The sequence below is a fragment of the Lepisma saccharinum genome, chromosome 11 (genome assembly GCF_977018435.1).
Source record: "Lepisma saccharinum chromosome 11, izLepSacc3.1, whole genome shotgun sequence".
Classification (NCBI taxonomy): domain Eukaryota; kingdom Metazoa; phylum Arthropoda; class Insecta; order Zygentoma; family Lepismatidae; genus Lepisma; species Lepisma saccharinum.
Window position 1 is genome coordinate 71,585,360 of NC_139239.1, and position 27,518 is coordinate 71,612,877.

Here is a 27,518-nt window from a genome sequence, read left to right on the forward strand (position 1 = left end):
TAAGTAGAACCAACTGACATATGTCACCGGAAGATTCTAAAGCTTTAGAGACAAAGAGAGGAATCTTTCGGTGACTTGTAATAACAAGGGAAAGGATTTTAAGGTGCAAAATTATGTTCTGGAAAGGGGAAGAAAAGGTTCTGATTTTTTTTAAAAAAAGGTGCTGATAAAATGTCTTTATTCAGTGCTTTCTTTTTCTGCCCCTTCTGTATGTAATGAGCGCGGACCGCATAGAGAACTGTGGTTCTGTCGAATCGGTTTTGTTGAAGTTCGTGTTTTCTCTCGCGGGTTTTGCTACATTATCTTGGGAACTGTTGGTCTTGCAATACAATTTTATAGCTGTCGTTCTGCTCTACAAAATGAGACTATAGGATTTTATGTAGCTGCTCAAGAAGAGTGAAAATCATTTATTTTTCTGTCCAATTTATTTAACAAAACGTGGAAGAAAAACAGGTTAAAGGTGCTGAAGCATCAAAAAGGGGTGTAAAAGGGGGATAATCTCACGAAAAGGTGCAACAAGTGTCTTCATTTTACTTGATTCCATGTCCTTAAATACATCTCATACGATCGGTATGAAAACGGCTACATTTTTGGAAATGTGCTGCACCTTAAAATCCGTTCCCTTGTAATAACGTTCAAACTCAAACTTTGAGCCTCCAGGCTGCTGCGAGATGTCCCAAGACCATGGTTTGGTGTATACATGCGGCTATGGGAACGAACTGTCCTCTCACGCCCTGGCGACCACATCTGCTTTCGGCCAGTGGTTCCACGTTAACGTAAACACCACTTCGTATGTACTTGATAAGAGGTCGTAGCATGGATGTCTAGCCGTTCGCAACCGTGTGCGAAGTACAAACACGGCCTGCGGCTAGAGATATCCTTGGTTCGTGCAAAATTATGTCATGCAACATCTGTTACCTTCCCTGTTCATGGCATGATTGTGAGGTGGCCATACGGGGAGTATCCAAGGTTTCGAGAAACCGGAAATTACTAGCTGACCTTCCATTTCAATCCCATGGTCTCTGGACTGCCTCGCGTATTTTTCGTGCCTCGTTTGCGTTCACCTGGTTTCCAATTACATCAGAATTCTTTCAAGTATAAAATTGCGGGCGTAGGCATCTTTTTGTTTATTTAACAAAAGGGTATATTTTTGGACACACGTACAATGTTTTCGTAATGATGTAACCTAACCTTAATTTTTACGAAGGCGCTCAAATTGCGAACAGTGAAGTACTGCATCAAGTGTCAAATCGTGCCACTTTTGTCTGCTCTATACTTGAAGTAGCATTAATGTTTTTCAGAGAATTTAGAAAATACGTCGAAAAAGCTTTCATGATTTTGGAGTGAAAATAGACATTCCGGTTCTTTATTGAATTTCTTGATGAAAGATATTATATTTAAAACGTGTTTATAGTTTGGTGGTAGGACATCTGACTGCAAGTGGCGGTGATTAGGGGCGTGGGGGCAGTTGCCTCCCCACTTTTTGCCACTTTTGCCCGCGCAATATGCCAAACCTTATCTACCAAGGGAAAGTACACTGTCCTTGATCCCCCAGTTGTGGAACCCAATCACCGCCACTGCCCGAATTAGATTCTCGGCGTGCGTCATCTCGGGTGGGACATTTTCAGACTTTTTCGGGGAATAGACTCTGGGGTTTGCCCAACTTGTAATAAATGGGTTCCCGGGGGGAGTAAAGGCGGCCGGAGCATTGTGCTGATCACTTCACCTCCACAGATATTGTATGCCTTCATGGCATGTTACAGCACGCAGGGCAGGGTCTTTCCGATGGAGATACCTTGCACAGTGGTTGCGAACCCACTTTAAAACTTTTGCTCCAGTCTCGATTAGTTTGTGTGTGCATAAAGTGGAAATGCAGTTTAACACTTTAAAAAAGAAAGTTATTAGCATGATAAAGCACCACAGAATAGTCTGGACATTTTGTTCTTAAAATTGCCTGGAAAAGGTCAGGGAATTTGTTTTCTCCAAATTAGTGAGAATCCTGGCTTATCAAAGAAAATGCTTTCAGAGAAGCTTCATCCTTCCTTTCCTTGATGCTATTCTAGTCACGGATTATCTCTCGTTCCCTCGACCTTTAAGAGCCAGAGTTCTAAAAAATCCATCGGAAGCGCCCGGAGTGGCAGATGCAATTTGGGAATGGTTCCTCTCCGCCCCCGCTCCGTGGGATCCCCGACCTGGGGAAGGCGATGTAACGTGACGTCAATGTGACGTAAAGCGGGAGATCGATACAAGGCGGTCAGGTTGTCTGGTCTTTCGGGAGGGATTTCGGCGGCTACGTGACCCCGTTCGAGTACTCGAACACCGACGCATGTGCTCCCTGGAAGTTGTGCCATATTGTGCAATTCAGGAAAAGGGGCAGAGTCTATGCTGGCGGGAAGGGGAAGGGGGGGTCTTTAGGATTATCTCCTGTATGCATTTTGATCGATTTGTCTTCCATATTCTATACCGCTCTCATTTCCATCTGGCTGCTGGAAAACAACGAATCAGCGACTAGTTGAATTAACTTCGACTGACATCGGACATTTTCGAGTCGCAAGGCACCGAAAGTTCCTGGCAAACGAAACAATGTTGCCAAACGTACTGTAAAACGGTGGAGAGAGAGAGAGTTGATCAGCACCGTTACTATAAAAGTTGTACAATAGTACACAAAGCACGGGATAGTAGTACACAAAACACCCAAACACTGTGCAAAGAAGCTAATTAAAACAACTGACAAAAACAGACATACGCTTGGCAACGTTGCAACGGGAGAGCGATGTTACCCCTACAGCTTTTACTTCCCATCTAAGGTTGTTCACAGCCCCGATGACGATTGGTGGACAGGTAGAGGTATGTAGCAAAGAGTAGGTCAGCCGACAGTTGTGCCCGCGATCAGTATGGGCTACCTAAGCTCTCTGAGAAGCCCAGAAGCCAAATAGATTTCAAAATGAGCATTGTTCATTTCAATAACAAGATGATGGTGCTTCGGGAGTTGGCAACCTGGCCTGACTCCTTTAAGAATTTGCAACGCAAAGCCCATCCTGACCGCTTATGCGGAAAGCTACTCTTCCTAGTCCTTCGAAAGCAATGTTGTTCCCAGCATGGAATTTCTCCACGAGCGGGAAATTTTGTAGCCAAAAATATTACATGAAAGGGGGAAAAAACAGAAAAATGTGCATCACCCATAGAAAACAATTTTAAACACTACTATGAAAATTTCTGTACTCCGTATTGTTTTCACCAGGTAGACAATTTTATGTTCTTCCCTATTTACTTTTTCCATTAAACATACATATTTCATTGTTTCGTTTTATTAAAATTTCATCTTTATGAGAATAGATCCACGGAAATAATAAATTATTACTATTATTTTGAAATTGCTTATTGTAATTTCTAATCCTAAAACGTGAAAGAGCCTTCCTCTCTTCAGTACATTTTTATTTTTTATTTCGAACATTAAAGTATGGTGAGATAGCACAGATCTTGAACTCACGTACGCCACTGCCTTCTTCAGTGAATATAGAAATCTTCGTCTCCGTGTGAGGTCCGCGTGGTTCAACTTTTCGGTTGTGCGAGTAAACTGTGTCTCAATCCCCATTAGCCTCTGTGCGTAAAGTGGACTTATACGAGGGACAGTCGATAATTATCCAGAATTTTGCTGCAATTTTATGTAGATTGGCCGAACTTTCTGCGCGCTCGTAATTTCATCGCGTTTCACTGATGACAGCATCACTGCTGGACTTTCCCCAATTTTGTATGTAGAATTTTGATATTTAAAAGAGCTGAAAGGTTGGTTTAAACCTACTTTATGCACAGATAGGATAATAGGGACTGGTCCAACAGTTTCAAGTTGGGTCCGAGGGGGTATCGAACCCGGAACCCATTGATTGCAAGGCGACGACATCACCACTTCGAAGGCTCGAATCTGAGTCACTGCATTCACTCAGAAAATTGAAGCGTTGCGGATATTAAAGGCGAACTCGACAAAGTTCGATTTTTATTATTTATTATTATCGTCGTTGTTGTTGTTGTTGTACCACATACATTGAAGACTGTAGGAACTCGTGCAACGTCTAACAGGAGTCTGCCTCGCCTCTAATACTCTGAAATTTGCATTAGAATAGGACAGTGTACGCGCTTTAGAATAGAGCAGACAAAACTGCCGATTCTCGCAACTTTACTTTGCGAGTTCGGCCCTATTATCCACAACGCCTCAATTCTACTCTAGTCCCAGACTTTATCTCAACAACACCCAGTTTCCTTATATCAAACACCCCCATATTGTTGTGGCATAACTCTTGAAACAGGCCATGCTTGTTTGGGAAATCGTAGCCGGAAGTGTATTATCGCGAACAGGTTTCTCCCTTAGCCTCCTATTGGCTGTATGTTACGATTTTCCTTCGTCGATAAGTCGAGCAGACCATTAACATTTTTCTCTTTTATTGTCCTTTGTTTTATATTTCTGAATAATTTTATATAAGATAGCGTATATAGAGTCTTTTCAAAATTAATCTGGTCATTCGCTACACAGTTTGGTAACACTCATGGTTTAAAGAAGGGAGAATTAGCGCAATGGCATTGAAACGCCATGAGGATACACACACAGAATTAGTCGACGGAAGACTTGAGAAATGTTGGTACCCTAGGCCAGGAATCGCAAACGGCAATTTCCTTTCGTGAACCATGAGCGTGGAACGAGTGCATTTTGACCAGCTTCGCGTCCTCTACGCAAAGTTAAGAACGAAACCCCTCTTACTGTTCGATTTCTATAAAACATCAGAGGAGTCTATTGACAGAATCTTGGCAGCATTGAAAATGCGTGGGCTGAAGAGTACCTCGTTATTTTGTCAACCTGTGAACGAAGGAGAGAATATAAGATTGAGGTAGGTGGTCTTTTGCTAAAGTTTCTTTCCGTGTGATTTTAAAGACGCACTTGTCACTTCTGTTTTTCTTGCTTAACGGCGATTTTGTGCCTCTTTTGGCTAATCACGACGATGAGGACGAATGATTCGTGACCTCGGTGATCGAATGGATGATCCTTGTTGTTTTTGGTTGGGAATGGTATTGAGACTGGTCTCATTTCGACATTCAAGAACGAGACTTACTCTCTACGTAGTATTGTCTCTTTAGCAGTGGCGGCGATTGCGTTCCAAAACTAGGAGGGGGGGAGGGGAAGTTGCCAAAACTGGGGACAAGGACTTTCCCTTGGTAGATAGGGTTTAGCATGGTGTGGGGGCAAACGTGGCATAAAGTTAGTGACTTGAATATAACGCATGTTAAAATTTCACCCAATCAGACTTATTCAGACATATCATCAAGGTGACTGCATTTTTTGGTTGTTGGATTTATATATATATATTATTTCTACACTAGAGACAGGTATTTATAACTGGACCCCGTTACACTTAAATTCCCAAATAACTGCTAATGGATGTATCCTAATTATTCGTGTCGAAGTTCTGGTGGATATCCAGCAGATATAGTCTTGACACAATTCCTATTCTTGTGAACCAATTGCGATGCTGTTGACCACGCCTGTTCATGGCAAACGTTGGAATGACACATCAGATCTATTCTGTAATAGATTAAATATTGGATAAATGTCCTGTTCTTCAGGTACGAGCCCTACTTGGTGAGTAGCGCCCGAATTTTTATAAACATATTCTTTCCTTTGCATTTAGCCAAGCAAAAATTGGTGAATTACAGGAAAGCGTATCGTACCCAAGGTATTGGGCAAGAAGTATAAAGTCTTAGCATAGCAGGTATCAGAGATAGGAATGCTGAATAAGTAATCAGGCAAAGGTCGGGTGATTGACTTGGAAGTCGTATGTGGCATGAGTGTTGGAATTGTCAGGAGGTGTGATGAGTTGGCGAGAATACGAGGGAGAGTAAGGTCTGCGGATTGTGAGAGAGGAACAAAGTGGAGAACGATTATTGGACGATGGTGTGTGACAAGAGACAAGTGATAGTTGAGAGGACAAGCTAGGAACAATCTCCATATATTTGTAAGGCAAGTAATATCCTTTCCTTAACCAATCCATATCGGTTCAGTCATGGAGAGTATAAAACCCACATCTAATCTAAGTTAATTTCTATCGCCATTCCTTTAAAAGGTAACCTCTTGCATTTATCACATTTAGGCCAAGCGAGTGATAACTACCTGAGGGATGAATGAGGAATAGCTACATCACCCAATTAAATCTAGAGGTTCTTGGTTCGATCCCAAACGCAGCATGGGAGTTGCGTTACGTGGTGGAGATGCTGGGTAGGGCTTCTCATCCATTTTTTGCAAATGCGATGAGAAAACACTGCAGTACGTGAAATACTGCGATTTTCATCTATTTCATCCCGAAATATGACGAAAATAATAGAGCCTTCTAGCTTTTCAAATTACGTACGTGAGATATGGCGCCGGAATTTTCACTTGTTAGCGCTTCACGTTATGTTAATTATCAATTGTTACCAAATACCAAGAAAAGAAAGCAAAAGGTAGGCCTAGCAATATGCTACGCAAATAAATAAGAGTAGAGTTTTAACTAGGTTCGGCTATTGGCTTGTGAAAAGATGAGAATTAACATTAGGATGTTGCATAAAGGTTGGTTAAATATTTTAAAGATGTGTTCGGTACTGTCGTCACTCTGTTACGCGATTGTTGAACCTAACTTATCAAATTTCCGGGAGAGTAAACAATTGAATTGCTGATAATGTCCTGTCAAAGCCACGGGGGGATGAGAAATGTAAACAAGCAACTTAGTGCTAATTTTAAGCTAATCATGCATTTTTCCTGCGCATAGGCTAATCATAGAATCATGGCGCAATCTAGATTTATTCACCCCGACATTCTCGAAACTATCCAGTTTCAAGGTAACATTCACGAGGATGTATTAAAATTCATTGACAAGTTTGAAAGTTTAGCTATTCTTAATGAGTGGAATGACTTAAAGAAAAGGCAATTGCTACCGGCATTTTTGGCTGATTCAGCATTGGAATGGTTCAATACTTGGAGTCGAACTCAGGAAGCACAGGATATAGATTTTGTAACTTTAAAAACTAAAATTGTGGAAGAATTTACGGAACCGGGGGACACTTTTCAATTAGAAGAACAAATCAGATTACGCTTCCACCAGGAAAATGAACCTGTTTCAAAATATGTGAGAGAAAAACAGTTATTGTTATTAAAATTAGATCCTGCCATGGACATTAGTGAGCAAATTAAGCAAATAAGAGGGGGTTTACAACCTAACTTTATGAAAGAAGTTTATAACAGGGAATATGATTCAGTACATGAAATGTTACGAGACCTGAAAAATGTTGAACAATTCAAATATCTCGTGCAAAAACGGCAAATTCTAGAAAGTGAATGTGAGACAATGAAAGCTCTGTCGTGTTCTGAATCGAGTCGAGCCTACATGCCGACTCAGCAAGCTATCACGTTGCAGCGCACGGTCAATGGTCATGTTGACATAAGTTATTCTCAGGCTAATCGGGAGATCGAGGAAAGATTAAATGCACTACAACAAGACCTTGATCAATTACAGTCGAACACGGGACTCCAGTCTCATGAGTCAGATTTAGTTTTGCAATTTCAGAATCTTGAGGCTAAAGTAAATGCACTTGCAGAACATAGGAAAAAACATTCATTCACTGAGTCATCATTCTCATATACAGTTAGAGAAAATGAACATAGAGACAGAAACAATAGAAGAACCTATTATCATAATAGTAATCATAGAGTTCAGAATAGAAATACTTGGCATAACAACCACAATAATAATCTCGACACACAGTCGCAACGTTCGCATAGGGGGCGATGGCGCAATGGCGGTAACCCTCGATTTCAGCGTTCGCATTTTTCATCTTCATCGTCGCGAACATTTTTGGAGCAACAACAGGGACGCGAAGATCCAAATAACCATGCTAATCAGGTTGTAAATACAAATCATTCTACTTTTTGTCGGAACAGAAGCAATTTTAAACGAGTAAGACCTGCAAATGACGGGGACCTAGGTGCAAGGCTTTCGGGAAAAACTCTAACAGTCTCTACTTTTCCTTCTGAAGATCTGATTTACATCAATGTGAAAGTAGATGGGGAAATTCGACAATTCATCCTGGATAGTGGAAGTCAAATTTCGGTAACGGGAGATAAGAACATACCAGTCAATGCCAAGCGATTTAATATAAATACTGCGATTAGAGGGGTCACTAATAGTCAACTGACGGTTAAGGAAATTGTGTTACTACCATTTTCTATACATAACCAAACATTTGTTCATCCATTTAGAATTGTTAAGGATTTTAATCAAATTACTATATTAGGAAATGATTTCTTGAAGGGACAAAAGGCTAAGTTAGATTTTGAGGAAAATAAGCTTACATTGCATAGATTTGGCACACCTCCTAGAAACCAAATTAAAAATGAGAATAAGAAAGCTTTTGACGTGTCAATCAAAGTTTCCCATTTGTTACAGCATGTTTTGCAACCAGAATTTGTAGCTGCTAAAAAGATAAAAGTGAAACCCAGGACACATTTGTGCATTCCACTGAAATTGGCTAATTCATATGACAAAGATAGGACACTCTTGGAACCGGACCTACAGTTTCAAGAGAAAACGGGATTGATGGTTGCCAGAGCAATTATTAATCCGGATTCGAATCTCATTTGGATCACAAATCCTTTAAATTATAATGTTACAATTAAGAAAGGCACTATTATCGGGAAAGCTGAAACATGGGATAGGCCAATCATGAGTAACAATAATGATGAGAATAAGGATGAAATTGGTGAACAGGCACAGGTTTTTGCGACGGAAGAGTCAGGGAACGTCAGTGACACACGGGCGGACCCTAGTCGGTTTGATGTGAATCCGAATTTAGAAGCCCAGCAAAAGGAGCAACTTTTGGCTGTTTTAATGAAATATCCACATGTTTTTGCGTGGTCAAAGGATGATATAGGTAGAGCCACGAATTATAAACATAGAATTCAACTAAAAGATGACACAGAATTTCACTTAAAATCCTACCCGATTCCAGTTCACCTTCGTGATGAAATTAAAGATCAGATTGAGACTTTATTAAAGCAAGGTGTTATTTCACCTACACAATCACCCTTTAACTCTCCAGTTATCCTTGTAAAGAAGGCAAAGGGGGGTTATAGATTATGCCAGGATTATCGCAGATTGAATGTTTCGTCTGTATTTGACGCTCTGGGTGTGAATAACATCAATGAAATATTATACAATATGGGGGGTAAGAAATACTACTGTACGGCGGACTTGAAGAGCGGATTCTTCAATATTCCTCTCACCGAGGATAGTAAGAAATATACAGCATTTACAATACCAGGAATGTCACAGTATCAAATGAACGTCGTGCCACAGGGCCACGTCAGTTCATCAAGTGCGATGACTCGTTGCATTCACCTTGCTTGCTCAAACTTGGATCCCAATCACTTTGCCCATTATGTGGACGATTTATTTTGCTTCGGAAATACCTTTGAAGAAATGCTCGTAACTCTGGAGAAAATGTTACAATGTTTACAGGCCGCGGGATTGAAGCTTGCAATAGAAAAATGTCACTTCGGATACACTGAGATTATTGCTTTAGGACATAAAATTTCAAAATTTGGCTATCGGATCAACGACAAAATCATTGATTCTATCAAGAAATATAAGACACCGACAACTGTGAAACAAGTTCGCACATTTCTCGGATTAACATCTTATGTCAGGAAGTTTTTAAAATCATATTCCGAGATGGCACTTCCCTTGCAAAAATTGATAGGAAAAAAGAAGAATTTTTTCTGGGGGGAAGAACAGCAAACTGCGTTTGAGAGGTTGAAAGAAGCTTTACTTACAGCTCCTGTATTAATGGCATATGATCCATCAAAAGAAGTAAGGGTATATACGGATGCAAGCAGTAAGGCTATTGGCGCGGTGATTTTACAACCGAATGCGAACGGTGATTTTCAGCCTATTTCCTACTGCAGTAGAGTTTTAAAAGACCATGAAACTCGACTTTCAACCATCGAGCAAGAATTGTTGGCAATCATATACGCATTTAAGTCATTCAGATTCTTTTTACTTGGGAGACATTTCGAATTATTTACCGACAACCAAGCAATCACATTCATTCGCTCCTCAACGCAACTTTCAAACAAATTATTTAGATGGTACACGTTGATGGCCGAGTTCGATTTTACGCCAATTCACTGCAAAACTACACAAAATATGGCGGATGCTATCAGCAGAGAAACAGAACATGATCCACAGGGAGAAGACGAGGAGCTTCCAGAGCCACGTACATTGTTATTGTTAGATGAGACAATTGATGTTGCTATACACCAACGAGAGGATTCTTTTTTTGGACATATCATCAATATTTTGGAAGGAAAAGAAGAGGAGGGCGGCAATCTTGGAAACGTGCAACTGTTTATTTCCATATTTAGTCTATAGAAGATAGTAAAGAAAGTTCATGAAAATATTAAGTAGAACCAACTGACATATGTCACCGGAAGATTCTAAAGCTTTAGAGACAAAGAGAGGAATCTTTCGGTGACTTGTAATAACAAGGGAAAGGATTTTAAGGTGCAAAATTATGTTCTGGAAAGGGGAAGAAAAGGTTCTGATTTTTTTTAAAAAAAGGTGCTGATAAAATGTCTTTATTCAGTGCTTTCTTTTTCTGCCCCTTCTGTATGTAATGAGCGCGGACCGCATAGAGAACTGTGGTTCTGTCGAATCGGTTTTGTTGAAGTTCGTGTTTTCTCTCGCGGGTTTTGCTACATTATCTTGGGAACTGTTGGTCTTGCAATACAATTTTATAGCTGTCGTTCTGCTCTACAAAATGAGACTATAGGATTTTATGTAGCTGCTCAAGAAGAGTGAAAATCATTTATTTTTCTGTCCAATTTATTTAACAAAACGTGGAAGAAAAACAGGTTAAAGGTGCTGAAGCATCAAAAAGGGGTGTAAAAGGGGGATAATCTCACGAAAAGGTGCAACAAGTGTCTTCATTTTACTTGATTCCATGTCCTTAAATACATCTCATACGATCGGTATGAAAACGGCTACATTTTTGGAAATGTGCTGCACCTTAAAATCCGTTCCCTTGTAATAACGTTCAAACTCAAACTTTGAGCCTCCAGGCTGCTGCGAGATGTCCCAAGACCATGGTTTGGTGTATACATGCGGCTATGGGAACGAACTGTCCTCTCACGCCCTGGCGACCACATCTGCTTTCGGCCAGTGGTTCCACGTTAACGTAAACACCACTTCGTATGTACTTGATAAGAGGTCGTAGCATGGATGTCTAGCCGTTCGCAACCGTGTGCGAAGTACAAACACGGCCTGCGGCTAGAGATATCCTTGGTTCGTGCAAAATTATGTCATGCAACATCTGTTACCTTCCCTGTTCATGGCATGATTGTGAGGTGGCCATACGGGGAGTATCCAAGGTTTCGAGAAACCGGAAATTACTAGCTGACCTTCCATTTCAATCCCATGGTCTCTGGACTGCCTCGCGTATTTTTCGTGCCTCGTTTGCGTTCACCTGGTTTCCAATTACATCAGAATTCTTTCAAGTATAAAATTGCGGGCGTAGGCATCTTTTTGTTTATTTAACAAAAGGGTATATTTTTGGACACACGTACAATGTTTTCGTAATGATGTAACCTAACCTTAATTTTTACGAAGGCGCTCAAATTGCGAACAGTGAAGTACTGCATCAAGTGTCAAATCGTGCCACTTTTGTCTGCTCTATACTTGAAGTAGCATTAATGTTTTTCAGAGAATTTAGAAAATACGTCGAAAAAGCTTTCATGATTTTGGAGTGAAAATAGACATTCCGGTTCTTTATTGAATTTCTTGATGAAAGATATTATATTTAAAACGTGTTTATAGTTTGGTGGTAGGACATCTGACTGCAAGTGGCGGTGATTAGGGGCGTGGGGGCAGTTGCCTCCCCACTTTTTGCCACTTTTGCCCGCGCAATATGCCAAACCTTATCTACCAAGGGAAAGTACACTGTCCTTGATCCCCCAGTTGTGGAACCCAATCACCGCCACTGCCCGAATTAGATTCTCGGCGTGCGTCATCTCGGGTGGGACATTTTCAGACTTTTTCGGGGAATAGACTCTGGGGTTTGCCCAACTTGTAATAAATGGGTTCCCGGGGGGAGTAAAGGCGGCCGGAGCATTGTGCTGATCACTTCACCTCCACAGATATTGTATGCCTTCATGGCATGTTACAGCACGCAGGGCAGGGTCTTTCCGATGGAGATACCTTGCACAGTGGTTGCGAACCCACTTTAAAACTTTTGCTCCAGTCTCGATTAGTTTGTGTGTGCATAAAGTGGAAATGCAGTTTAACACTTTAAAAAAGAAAGTTATTAGCATGATAAAGCACCACAGAATAGTCTGGACATTTTGTTCTTAAAATTGCCTGGAAAAGGTCAGGGAATTTGTTTTCTCCAAATTAGTGAGAATCCTGGCTTATCAAAGAAAATGCTTTCAGAGAAGCTTCATCCTTCCTTTCCTTGATGCTATTCTAGTCACGGATTATCTCTCGTTCCCTCGACCTTTAAGAGCCAGAGTTCTAAAAAATCCATCGGAAGCGCCCGGAGTGGCAGATGCAATTTGGGAATGGTTCCTCTCCGCCCCCGCTCCGTGGGATCCCCGACCTGGGGAAGGCGATGTAACGTGACGTCAATGTGACGTAAAGCGGGAGATCGATACAAGGCGGTCAGGTTGTCTGGTCTTTCGGGAGGGATTTCGGCGGCTACGTGACCCCGTTCGAGTACTCGAACACCGACGCATGTGCTCCCTGGAAGTTGTGCCATATTGTGCAATTCAGGAAAAGGGGCAGAGTCTATGCTGGCGGGAAGGGGAAGGGGGGGTCTTTAGGATTATCTCCTGTATGCATTTTGATCGATTTGTCTTCCATATTCTATACCGCTCTCATTTCCATCTGGCTGCTGGAAAACAACGAATCAGCGACTAGTTGAATTAACTTCGACTGACATCGGACATTTTCGAGTCGCAAGGCACCGAAAGTTCCTGGCAAACGAAACAATGTTGCCAAACGTACTGTAAAACGGTGGAGAGAGAGAGAGTTGATCAGCACCGTTACTATAAAAGTTGTACAATAGTACACAAAGCACGGGATAGTAGTACACAAAACACCCAAACACTGTGCAAAGAAGCTAATTAAAACAACTGACAAAAACAGACATACGCTTGGCAACGTTGCAACGGGAGAGCGATGTTACCCCTACAGCTTTTACTTCCCATCTAAGGTTGTTCACAGCCCCGATGACGATTGGTGGACAGGTAGAGGTATGTAGCAAAGAGTAGGTCAGCCGACAGTTGTGCCCGCGATCAGTATGGGCTACCTAAGCTCTCTGAGAAGCCCAGAAGCCAAATAGATTTCAAAATGAGCATTGTTCATTTCAATAACAAGATGATGGTGCTTCGGGAGTTGGCAACCTGGCCTGACTCCTTTAAGAATTTGCAACGCAAAGCCCATCCTGACCGCTTATGCGGAAAGCTACTCTTCCTAGTCCTTCGAAAGCAATGTTGTTCCCAGCATGGAATTTCTCCACGAGCGGGAAATTTTGTAGCCAAAAATATTACATGAAAGGGGGAAAAAACAGAAAAATGTGCATCACCCATAGAAAACAATTTTAAACACTACTATGAAAATTTCTGTACTCCGTATTGTTTTCACCAGGTAGACAATTTTATGTTCTTCCCTATTTACTTTTTCCATTAAACATACATATTTCATTGTTTCGTTTTATTAAAATTTCATCTTTATGAGAATAGATCCACGGAAATAATAAATTATTACTATTATTTTGAAATTGCTTATTGTAATTTCTAATCCTAAAACGTGAAAGAGCCTTCCTCTCTTCAGTACATTTTTATTTTTTATTTCGAACATTAAAGTATGGTGAGATAGCACAGATCTTGAACTCACGTACGCCACTGCCTTCTTCAGTGAATATAGAAATCTTCGTCTCCGTGTGAGGTCCGCGTGGTTCAACTTTTCGGTTGTGCGAGTAAACTGTGTCTCAATCCCCATTAGCCTCTGTGCGTAAAGTGGACTTATACGAGGGACAGTCGATAATTATCCAGAATTTTGCTGCAATTTTATGTAGATTGGCCGAACTTTCTGCGCGCTCGTAATTTCATCGCGTTTCACTGATGACAGCATCACTGCTGGACTTTCCCCAATTTTGTATGTAGAATTTTGATATTTAAAAGAGCTGAAAGGTTGGTTTAAACCTACTTTATGCACAGATAGGATAATAGGGACTGGTCCAACAGTTTCAAGTTGGGTCCGAGGGGGTATCGAACCCGGAACCCATTGATTGCAAGGCGACGACATCACCACTTCGAAGGCTCGAATCTGAGTCACTGCATTCACTCAGAAAATTGAAGCGTTGCGGATATTAAAGGCGAACTCGACAAAGTTCGATTTTTATTATTTATTATTATCGTCGTTGTTGTTGTTGTTGTACCACATACATTGAAGACTGTAGGAACTCGTGCAACGTCTAACAGGAGTCTGCCTCGCCTCTAATACTCTGAAATTTGCATTAGAATAGGACAGTGTACGCGCTTTAGAATAGAGCAGACAAAACTGCCGATTCTCGCAACTTTACTTTGCGAGTTCGGCCCTATTATCCACAACGCCTCAATTCTACTCTAGTCCCAGACTTTATCTCAACAACACCCAGTTTCCTTATATCAAACACCCCCATATTGTTGTGGCATAACTCTTGAAACAGGCCATGCTTGTTTGGGAAATCGTAGCCGGAAGTGTATTATCGCGAACAGGTTTCTCCCTTAGCCTCCTATTGGCTGTATGTTACGATTTTCCTTCGTCGATAAGTCGAGCAGACCATTAACATTTTTCTCTTTTATTGTCCTTTGTTTTATATTTCTGAATAATTTTATATAAGATAGCGTATATAGAGTCTTTTCAAAATTAATCTGGTCATTCGCTACACAGTTTGGTAACACTCATGGTTTAAAGAAGGGAGAATTAGCGCAATGGCATTGAAACGCCATGAGGATACACACACAGAATTAGTCGACGGAAGACTTGAGAAATGTTGGTACCCTAGGCCAGGAATCGCAAACGGCAATTTCCTTTCGTGAACCATGAGCGTGGAACGAGTGCATTTTGACCAGCTTCGCGTCCTCTACGCAAAGTTAAGAACGAAACCCCTCTTACTGTTCGATTTCTATAAAACATCAGAGGAGTCTATTGACAGAATCTTGGCAGCATTGAAAATGCGTGGGCTGAAGAGTACCTCGTTATTTTGTCAACCTGTGAACGAAGGAGAGAATATAAGATTGAGGTAGGTGGTCTTTTGCTAAAGTTTCTTTCCGTGTGATTTTAAAGACGCACTTGTCACTTCTGTTTTTCTTGCTTAACGGCGATTTTGTGCCTCTTTTGGCTAATCACGACGATGAGGACGAATGATTCGTGACCTCGGTGATCGAATGGATGATCCTTGTTGTTTTTGGTTGGGAATGGTATTGAGACTGGTCTCATTTCGACATTCAAGAACGAGACTTACTCTCTACGTAGTATTGTCTCTTTAGCAGTGGCGGCGATTGCGTTCCAAAACTAGGAGGGGGGGAGGGGAAGTTGCCAAAACTGGGGACAAGGACTTTCCCTTGGTAGATAGGGTTTAGCATGGTGTGGGGGCAAACGTGGCATAAAGTTAGTGACTTGAATATAACGCATGTTAAAATTTCACCCAATCAGACTTATTCAGACATATCATCAAGGTGACTGCATTTTTTGGTTGTTGGATTTATATATATATATTATTTCTACACTAGAGACAGGTATTTATAACTGGACCCCGTTACACTTAAATTCCCAAATAACTGCTAATGGATGTATCCTAATTATTCGTGTCGAAGTTCTGGTGGATATCCAGCAGATATAGTCTTGACACAATTCCTATTCTTGTGAACCAATTGCGATGCTGTTGACCACGCCTGTTCATGGCAAACGTTGGAATGACACATCAGATCTATTCTGTAATAGATTAAATATTGGATAAATGTCCTGTTCTTCAGGTACGAGCCCTACTTGGTGAGTAGCGCCCGAATTTTTATAAACATATTCTTTCCTTTGCATTTAGCCAAGCAAAAATTGGTGAATTACAGGAAAGATTTAAAATAATAATAATAAAGTTCACCGTGCTGTGAAGGCACATTTAGGGGATGTGGTGGTAGGGACCAGGAAAGATATACATGAATTTCGTGCTATTTTTGAAAATATTGTGGTAGCCCTTACTATTTTCGTGCCATGTGCCATCATAACCACACCGAAAAAGAATCCGGGACCCCTTGGTTACAAGGCAGCGACCTTATCACTACGCTATCGGAAGACGCAGCAGAGAATAGTAATCGTCTTACGGTGAACATGCTGCTTAGTCAAAAACCGCCCAAGTTGTTCAATTAGATTATTACACACTTACCTACTACAGATTCAGTTTGTTCCCACACATGCGAACTAAAACTGAGAGGGGCTGCTGATCCTTCGTTGTTCACGTTCGTTAAGATTTATTATTAATCAGCTTACGATCTATTTTTTTCTTTCCATGCGGAACCGAGAAAGCGAACGTCTTTCTTTCTGTAGCGAATGTGGTACACGTTAACTGTTTCTCTTATCGTTTTCTTTCTTGTTGTGCTAGGGCTTTATCTAATACCTGGACATTAACATCCATTTATGACCTACAGCGTGGCGTGCGACTTACGTGTCTCCATCGGCACAGTGTGCGAGTTTGAGACAGTTCTTAGAAGTTTGTGTACAGGGCCATAGGATAAGTGCAGGAACGGTTTAGGATGCTGGATATTCAGTTGTTGATTTTCAGGTACAGTAAACGCTGGTATTAATTGGGCAAATGATAGGTTGAACAATTACCCGAAGTTTGCTCGGGACTGTCTCAATTTCTTAACACTGTAAGTCTGTAGGTTACCAGACGTCCTGTTTTTCCCCGGACGCTTACTTCCTACATGCACGTTGCGATAGAGAGTTTGCACTAGAGAAGCTTTTGATTGTCTGCCGTGAAGGAAAACTGAAAACATGCATTGTCTACAACTGGATACATAATATTACTGTGAAAATATGAAATTCTTTTATACATATGTGTGAATTTTTCCATATAAAAAGTGCATAAAATTTTGTGACTGGCCTCCGTGGCGGAGTTGTTAGCACACAGCGCTACGATGCCGGAGGTCCCGGGTTCGAATCCCGGCATGGGTGTTCTTTGTGTGTCCTTTCATCGTATCATCGTTCATCCTCATCTTCGACAAAAGTGGCAGAAAGGCTAAGTAAAATGAACTAAATCAATCAATAAATAAAATTTTATGAATTGACGTGGAGAAACAAAATACATTGGAAATATTATAAATATTAGATATATTAGATAAATATTAGAAATATTAAAAATATATATATTGAAGACAAATGCAAGAAGGGTTACACATTTAATGGCGTACTACGCCAGGAGAAAAACAACAAGAACTACGCTAGGAAAAAAACATTAGACGATTATGCAATGATTCTCTGAATGTTACTGACAATAGTTTGATATTAACATGCAATGTTAATCGAACATCATCCATTCTCTAGTGCTTTTACTTATGCACTTATTCTAACATTACCTTTCGAGAGAGCACCTACTTTCTTGTCCTCAGGTGAACAAATTTATTTCTTGCCGGTGGTGGGTGGGGATCTAAACTACGACTTATGAAGTTTCATCGGACAGAAAATATTTGTTTTCCTTATTCTTGTTTGACGTTTAATAGTTTCCTTAAACAATGGGGTTATTATATGCTCTTTTCTTAGAACCTTTCCGTGGAACTCTTGGACTATTGTCTAGTCACGTGACGATGTGCATTCAGAATTGATTGACATAATTATTTATGTAATTACTGCCCTTAACAGAGAAAAACTTCCAATTATAAAAAGCAGATAAACATATATGTATATAGATATGTTATTTATTCACAGAAAACACAAAAAGAGCCAATACAATTAGCTTGCATACAAACATACGTAGATCGTTAATACAATTAATCACTTGTCATTCACCATACAGAAACAAAGACCTGTGTAATAATTACATACAGGGTGTCCATAAAGTCTCACCCCACCCTGGGTATTGTGAGAACGTCTGTAAATAGGAAGAAATGGCGAAACACGTATTCCATGTTGTTAAGGGGGAAACGTTTTGAGGCCAACCATTCCCTACCCGCCCCCCCCCTACAACTGCGTAGGCTGGGGTCGACTCAATTTTTTCAAATAGGGGGGGGGTCGAAGAATATGTCGATTGAAAGGTCTTATAACAACAATAATACAGCATATTCGGGGTCTCTACGTAGCTCCAATTGATAATAGTGAAATCAAATGTGGAACATGACCAGCATTGGACAGGACTCCCAACTCCTACAGTAGTAATCCTAGACAACAGTGGGAGCTGGAAAAATGTTCCTACACTGTAGCATGATTCGGAGATATCCTAGCAGTGTCTACAAATACAAGAGATGGCAAGCGTCCGTACACAAAACCGCATATCATCGCGCCCCCTCATATTGCTACCAAGAGGACACGGACCGACATGCACAATCGCAACTCAAGGCAAATGGTGAAGGAGGCACGTAGTTACATGTACAGTTACGGACACTGCCGACTTGTAACGATTCCATTGAAAGTCAATGTATTCATTACAAGCCGGCAGTGTCCGTGACTGTACAATGTCAACTGAAGGCAAATGGGAGGGTGGGGGGGGGGGTTTACAAGATGTTACAACACGTACATCACTAAAAGTCAAATTGAGCTTACCTACTATTTACAAAAGATGTTCGAAATGAGCCCCATTCACTTCTTGGCAGTAGAACAGACGAGTATGGATGCACGTCGCATTTTGCTGAACGTGTCTGCTGAAATATGTCTACATCCTGCTATGAATCTTTGTTACAGATCAGCAAGACTACTAGGTTTGTTTTGTACACAACAGATTAAAGGTATCCCCAAGGGAAAAAATCGTTCGGACAAATCAGGCTATCTCGCAGGCAATTCGATGGTAGCACGACAGCCTATCCACCTATTGGGATAATGTTCGTTCAAGTACAGGACATCCATCTTGCTGAAAAACGATATTGTCCGCATCAAATTCAGGCACACTGTTGACATCGACTGAGTTTTCTACAAGTTCCGTTACCAAGGGATCCACTGTGTCACGTAGAATTTGCAGGTACAGATTACCGTTTAAATTGCCATTATGAAATAGGGGTCCAATTATGTGGTTTCCTAAAATACCTGGCCACACATTAACCTTCTCAGGTCCTTGCGTATGGCCTTTCCTCACAACATGGAGATTAACATCAGCCCATACTCGAACAGTGTATTTATTAACACAGCTATTTAGGAAAAAATAACTTTCGTCACTGAAACAGATTTTGTGTAAGAAGTTCTCGTTGTTAGCAATCCTGTCGCACATAATTTCGCAAAACTCAATTCATCTATCGAAATCATCATCTCCTAATTCTTGCTTTATCTGCATTTTGTAAGGATGAAATTTGTGTAATATTAACACCTTACTGATAGAACTCCGTGGAATGTTACTTGCTTCTTCTATTTGTCTGAGAGACGTTTCAGGGTTTACAGTCAGGCGTCGTATAACTTCCAACACTGTTGCCTCATCGATGTGAGGTCGTCCTGGACGTCGTCTGTCATTGACGCTTTGCGTTTCACGGAATTTTTTCACAAGGTCTGAAACATACTTATGGTCAATACTAGGGCATTGGGGATACAATTCGTTAAATCGTCTAGCAGTGGCACGGAAGTTTCTGCCACATTCACCGAAAAGAAAGATAATTTCCAGTTTGTCTGCGCCAGAACGCGCCCTTCCGGCACAATTCATTTTTCTCGTCGTTGCAAACATTTTAACCACCAATACACACACACAAACAGGAACCACGGTAACGGAAGATACAGGAAACACGTTAGTAGAACACAGTGTTTACGACACTACAAACGACATATGTTTCAACCCCCCTTCCTATTAAAAAAAGTGAGTCGACCCCAGCCTACCCCCTTGTGGGGGGCCGGGTAGGGAATGGTTGGCCTCAAAACGTTTCCCCCTGAACATCATGGAATACGTGTTTCGCCATTTCTTACTATTTATAGCCGTTCTCACAATACCCAGGGTGGGATGAGACTTTATTGACGCCTATAATTGTAGCATATACTAGAAAATTTGTAATTATATTTCAAATTCTATAATTGTTTACAAAGTTTGAATGGCATTGAGAAATCTAGTGTGATTATTAATTGTAAGCGTATTATGCAAATCACACATTTTGCATATTATATTATATTTCTGAGTTTTATGGATTTGGGGAATCAATAAATCACGTAAAATATTTTTCCTCGTATTGAATTGCAGTTGGTTAAAGAAGTAAGTACAGTTGATACAGATATAAATAATATAGAATATTCCGCGTACTACACAGTCTCTTAGAATTTAATTCTTCGAACAATACTTTATGTGCCACATTTATTTCCATTGTTTAAGTTCTTCTGTTGTAATTTGTGTCATAGTAATGGTTCTTTTGTCAGAAACCCTTGGATGTCAGGTAGGTTAATAATTATCCTTGAATTCCCATAATCGCGCTAACATACCGAATGTAAATTCGTAAAGCGAGCAATGCTTGGAGGAGGAGGACCCTTGACACAAAGACTGATATCCCTCTCTCCAGCCCGTCTCGTGTTTTAATCCAGCAAGAGGTGCTCTGCAGGCGTTCGAACGGGGAGCTTGGTAATGGGGTTAAGCAGCCTCAACCAGAGCACTGCTGATGCTATTAGGCACGGTCAGATGCACCACAAGGTTACCTCGCCGCGTGATGACGAAATCCGTATGCGCCATTCTGGGAATCCGATTAAGCCCCACAAGTTAGAGGACGTACGAAAAGTCCTTACTCAACGACCAAATTTCGGGAATTATTTTTCGGGCGCGTTTCAAAAGGATGTTAAAATTCTTGTGTCCAATGACCTTTCTGTTTTTCTTATTATTTTTTCTATGGTTCATTTTATTCCTTTGCTAATAGTCATTTGCATGAAAATCTATGGGGATGGAAATTTCTATTACTGTTATGTTACGTCGCTTTTCTAACTTTATGTTAATCGCGACGATAAGGATGAAATGGTGACAAACTGACTATACTCTGTCCCGGGAATTTTGTGGAGCAAGGCCGGACATAACTGTACAGAAGGGGAGACTGTGAGTTGGCGGAGCGCGCTTCTGCAATTGGCTTGTAGCCGCACCCACTTCTCCTCTCAAGATTTCATTTGTCGAGCCCTCTCAAGTCACTATTTGCGCAAAGACTTGTTTCGTTCTCCCCCTGCAGAAATTACAGGGATAGAGTGTATGGTTCTATCCTGGGACCTCTGGCTTTGTAGTGCGTTCGTGCTATGAAGGCACATTTAGGGGATGTGGGAGTAGGGGCCCCACACATTCTCGATCTCGGCCATTTTGGAGGTGATGTGTCGCCTTTACCTCCCAAGGTTGCCTCCAGAAATCCACCCAGTGATTTGAGGCTGGGTTAAAATTCCTGGTGATACCAGTTATTTGAAATGTGCTGCTATGGAGAATAATAATTTAGATTTGACATGGTGTTCTTTGCACGTCATATTTTTTATTAGTGAAATTTATAAAAGATTTCATTGTTTTCTATCTGGAGTTTGCAGACCCACAGAGGATTCTACGCCAGAGCCTGAGGTAGTCTGTAACAATGCAGTCCAGGGTGTACTAAGTGGAAGAGAGGTATACACGTACATACTGAAAAGTCACTCCTTACATCCCATTTACGTGTTGGGCAAATTTGTACTGCTCTATAAATGCAATTGTGACGAGTCGGGTCAGACATCACTTGCCATTTTACATCTAAACAATACTCAACTCCGGAAATAGTTATGTTATTTCCTCGTTTCATTCAGTAGCGGAAAACAAAACTGTGGTGACTCAGCCTCATCAAATGCTGAAATTGCTGGTTCCAGTTGTCTCCGAAGCGGTGCTTCAATCATTCTTATGGTTCATTTCCCGTGACTTCATCTCAGTGGTACCGTTGCTTTATTCATGGCGCCGTGGAGACTAGTTTTGATTCTGCTCGTATTTTCTGATGATTGTACAGTCACGGACACTTCTGGGTTGTAATGATACAGTTAGCTTTCAATGAAATTGTTACAACCCGGCAGTGTCCATGACTGTACCCATAAATTGAAGCGTTGATATTTCACTCTCTTTAAAACAGGAACAGGCAAGGTTTCCACTAGGGATGGCCTAATCGGGATAACATTTTATGCGGATATTTGATAATTTTCTATCCGATATCGGATATCCGAATGTGCAACAGTTTTATCGTTTATCCGTTTTACGGGATATTCGCATATTCTTTTCTTCATCATTTTCGTATTTCACTGTACCGATTTTCTATAAATCCTTCATCTATTCTATCCGGATTATCCGTTGCATATGAAACGGATATCAGATAATTTGAAATCTGGATATCCGTTATCCGGATTTTGTGGCTGTCCCTGTTTCCACTAACCTGGAAAAGTCATGGAGAATCAAGCCAACCCCCGTGGCGGAGTGGTTAGCAGTTTAGCACATCGCGCTACGACACCAGGGGGTCCCGGGTTCGAATCCCGGCCTGGACATGGATGTTTGTGAGTGTCCATCAATTTCATCACATGATCACTCATCCCCATCTTCGCAAATTAGCCAAAAGTGGAACAAAAAGCGAAGTAAAGTAAAGCAAATCAATCCTGGAGAATCAAACCTTCTTTTTTTATGATTGCCAGGATTCAAGAACGATTTTTCTAATGATCTTCTTGATGGGAGATATTTTATATAAAAATGTTTCTATCAGTTATTTATTTTTGTGAATTTCTTTTTAACGCTTGGATAGGAAGTACGATTTATAACTTGAAACTTGGGTTTAGCCTGGAAAACCTGAAAGACTAGGGGTTTTACCGTGATGAGTGGGAGGCCGCGGTGTCCAGTCGGTAGGACGTCTTGACTGCTACCCTGGAGATCCGGGTTCAATTCCCCAGAGTGGATGATCTTTTTCAGACCTTGGTCCTGCATATAGCGGCTCTTGGATTCACCAAGCCTTTAATATATGGGTCCCTGGGGGTAAAAACGATCGGAGCGTGCTGATGGTGACAGGACCTCCAAATAGGTTTATAGTACTGCATTGAGACACGAGGGAAATTCTTTAAATTCAAATTTGAGTATTTTATCTGGCTTGGAGATATTGTAGTTTTGTGCACCATAAATATATTGTTTTAAATGAACCATTAAAACTGCATTAAATACGATTCTGTTAAAACTGTAGAAAGGAACATTGTCTTAGTGGATATTACAGTGTAATCATCATTCATCGCCGCGAGTAAAGAGTAAGGTAAGCAATGCAAAGAAAAATGAAAGTACAAGGTGACATGATTCAAAGTTTGTAAGTTTCCAGTGCTTCTATTTTCGCAAGTTCTTAGAATTTGCGCAGGAGACACGTTATTCCAAACGTTTTCAGTGCAGGGATGACGACGACTTGTATAGTTCTGGCAAGCGCTGCAAGAGATTGCACTCCTGTGCCAAACGAGAATTAGGCTCTTACTCATCGTCTGTGCGCACAAGGTCGTGAGTTTGGGCGTCTGTTATTGTTCGCCTTCACCTGGGCGTTCACACTGAATCGAGCCCTTCACTTTCTAAGCGGTCCCTGAAAGTTTACCGCGGTTCACATTCCGTTGGTAACCCCGTGAGAATATATTGCGAGGCAAGGTTGGAGTCGATGCCTCAATGTGTAATGGTGAAAATGTTTCTCGCTTGCTTGTCTTCGCTAATTTGGGATAAGTTCTCGGACCATTAAGCAGAGTCGTTCCTGCCTTATATTCTTCTGGAGAGAGAACCGTAGCACATTTGTAATTTGTGTTGCGGCAAAACTACGCACATATACCTATTTTATTATTTTTATTTTTTTTTTTACTCAGGTAACCGATACCGATAGTCTTACATATTTGCACCCATACCAATGATTGAAAATTGTAATACGGTGGTAAGGTAAAATTGTAAATTTCCCCGTGCATGAAGGCACATTTAAGGACCTCGTGGGCTGAGGAAAAATCGGGCAACAACTTCAGTCGTCTGCTTCTATTGAAATCAAATGGTGTAACTCTTACTACAGGGGAACGTGCGAAACCGAAGCATGGCATTTCTGCAGGTTATCTTGAGGTTTATCTTACGACTTGGGAGCAGAAGTTGATGAAATGTCATCTTTTTTCTGACATCTCGGACACGATGACCATTAAATATACACAATATTACACTTCGTCTAGAACCCAAAAAAGGTAATTTTAAGGTGCATTTTTTTTTTGCATTTTTTGCTAATTTTCAGGTTTTAGGGCATTTTCCCCGATTTTCGGCATTTTTCCGTCATTTTTCTCAATATTCGGTGTATTGTTTCGTCATATTTTGTCACTTCTTTCGTTTTGGTAATATTCTTGAGTCTTTTCACCAAGGTGAAATATATATCTCGCAGGATTGCAATTTAGGAGCAAAAGAAATGCTGAACTGGTGACAGTCTTTGTTGTATCCGGGGAAACCACCAGGTGTCAGTCTGGGGCAAACTCAGATTTAAGATCAGATAAGGAGATTGCGTTTTGTTTAATTTCCTTTCCATTTAAATTTTTAACCCGAAACTAACAAATTTAATGGTCATTTTTTGCATTTTCTAAGTCATTTTTCCCATTTTTTAGGACATTCTATAGGTCATATACCTATATTTTTTAGGTCATCAACTTCCGCTCCCTACTTATGACCCACTGAGACGCCGGAAGCGAAACTGTTCCATTCTGTTACCACGCTTCCGGCGTCTCAGTGCGCGTCAAGCTTTAGAGGATGTGGGAGTAAAGCCCACACTTTCTCGATCTCTGCCATTTTGGAGGTAATGTGATCAGCACCACGCTTCGGCCGCCTTTACCCCCCAGGGTTGCTCCCAGGTACCCATTGATTTCAGGCTGGATGAGCCCCATAGCCGCGGGCTAGGATCACCTATCCCGGGAATCGAACCCCGGTCTCCCGCGTGCCAGTCGGACGCCCTACCGAGTAGACCACGTGGACTGTCTTTAATTCGAAGTACTAGGTAATTCGAACAGAAGTTTATTCCCCTTGAAATCATCTTTAATGATGTGATTGTTTTGTTAATTCGAACTTAATGATGTGATTGTTTTGTTAATTCGAACTATTTTCTTGTTCCCTTGGAGTTCGAATTAGAAAGAATCCACTGTAATTAAAACTTGTTTAAAATATTGATTAGTATTTGTGGGTGAGCATTCAGCTCCAATTATAAGCATCAATTTACCAGAGTTGCGATTTGTAAAACATTCAAAAATTACATAAGAGTATTAAAATACCTGTTATGTAATCACAAAATACAGTTCGTTTTTTTTTGCATAATGCTGGTGCAAAATCAATGAAAATAATAATAATCCTATAGCGCAACAGGCCAATATTGGGCCAAGGCTTACACTACCGACTGCTGGCCTCCCTCCCACTAGAGCAACCAAGGGAGCGTGGAGATCTGCAGCCAGATTAGGGGGACGGGTGGTCAGCCCGACCAACCCCCCCAGCCGTTGTAGGACGTCGCGACCGGATTACACTCACTCACTGGGAGCTCCCCAATTTCCTCACCATGCTGGGTTGCCACCGGCCCTATACGTAGGCCGAATAAATTCCGACCAGAGCCGGATTCGAACCTACGCCGTCCCGCAGCGAACGATCTCAAGACGAATGAAAGCCTTAACCCGCTCGGCTACGGAGGACAAAATCAATGAAAAGTTACTGTTTATTTTGCACCAGTTTTGTGTGAAAACACTGAATTTTGTATTAACATGTAATTTAATATTCTCATCTAATTCTTGAATATTTTGAGACATAATGAGAGTAGAATACTAACGCATGAATATCAATCAATTCAAGCATCGGTATTTGTGAGAGTATCACAGGGTGTCTAAGAGTCAAAAAGCCAAGATTATTATGCTTGTGGTCAAGAATTTTTGCTTGAATTTACATTGTTAAATACCTGTACTTGGATTTGATAAATTAAATATTTGGAAATCTAAAATTGTTTTGAGTTGTGGTTAATATTTGTTTACTTACTTTCTTAAGAATTACATTATTGTAAAAATATTAAATAATGTGGCCATTCCCCATCCAGGATGAAGTCTGAAGCATTAATTTTTACATGCATTAATCAAGGCACGTCTAAATCTCTTTGGCCTCCCCGATGGCGTAGTGATAACGTCGTCACCTTCCTTCTAATCAAGGGGTCCCGGGTTTGATACCCGGTGGAAGCACATGGCACAGTGGTTCGGATCCCAGTTTAAACTGTAGGTCCAGTCCCGATTTGCCTTCCTGTGCATAAAGTGGACTTAAAACAACAAATCAATCAATCAAACTAAACCTCTTGTTAAAGTACAGGTTCAGTTTTCATTTTTGTAGGGTTTTTCATTGACTAAAAATATATATTTTCTTAATTTCCAACTGAACCTAAATAGGGGTAGGCTATTAAATAAATGTTAAGAGAAAGGTCAGAAAAAGTCAAGAGTTTTGGAGTTGTTGTTTTGGTAGAAACCCTGTATCAGTATCGGCTCAGTCCTAAATGCAACCCTGATATTCTGATATTATAATTATATTATAAACATGTGCTTTTACTTTTACTGCCTCCGAGCCACGTGATATTTGTGAGTTACTTTAATTGCTACTTCCGAAGTTGCCACCTTCCCGTTACTGCAAAATATCCAGGTCGTTTCTTATAAAAACGTTCTAAATGCAATTCACGGTTTATTACCCATTCAGCGAGTGGAAGTGCAACGGAAAGTATTTAAGTGCTGGACTCGAATGCTTGTCCTTTCCACGATTCTCTCCTCGGCGACCAGGAAAATTTACTTGTGATTTCACATTTTATTCACGGCGTAGCAAATTCCTTGATTTATCACGGTCTAGAAAGCGAGAACCAGTCGAGCAAACAGAAGAATTTTAAGGTCATCTGAATTAAAGTTTGAAGCCGTAGTACCTGAAAGTAGTGGCGTGATAATAATTTGCATATTTATTGGAGGAAAAAATAAGTTCCCAGACGTTAGGCGGAACAAATGTTCAGTTTTTATTGCAATGATTGCAACAAGAGATTTCGAAGCTTACGTTATTAAAAATAATGACAGTGGGGAGAAGATATGCAATTGTGTGCGACTAAATCTGTGAATAAGAGGTCAAAATTTCAATACAAAAACTGAACACATTTCGGGATTCGTATTACACAATATAAAAAATACCATTGTAATATCATATTGCATATCCTTCGCAATGGTTCGTGGTAATTATCTGTAAATTCAGTGATAGAGAGAAAATTCTGTCTTTAAATTAGAAACTAAAGAGTACGTTAT

At 40.7% G+C, this 27,518-nt stretch overlaps 1 protein-coding gene across 5 annotated transcripts in view; it reads left to right on the forward strand.

Annotated features, from left to right (window-relative positions):
• Positions 1-27,518, forward strand: part of LOC145994913 (phosphatidylcholine:ceramide cholinephosphotransferase 2-like) — a 228,726-nt gene that overhangs the window by 144,423 nt on the left and 56,785 nt on the right. The window contains exon 1 of one of the 5 annotated variants that reach the window (XM_083131391.1): positions 16,774-16,890. The exons of the other annotated variants lie outside the window; for them this stretch is intronic. Coding sequence (XP_082987517.1) covers positions 16,862-16,890 — 29 coding nt within the window. The 5' untranslated portion in view covers positions 16,774-16,861. Of the gene's footprint in view, positions 1-16,773; positions 16,891-27,518 lie in introns of those variants that run through there. 5 annotated transcript variants of the gene reach the window in all.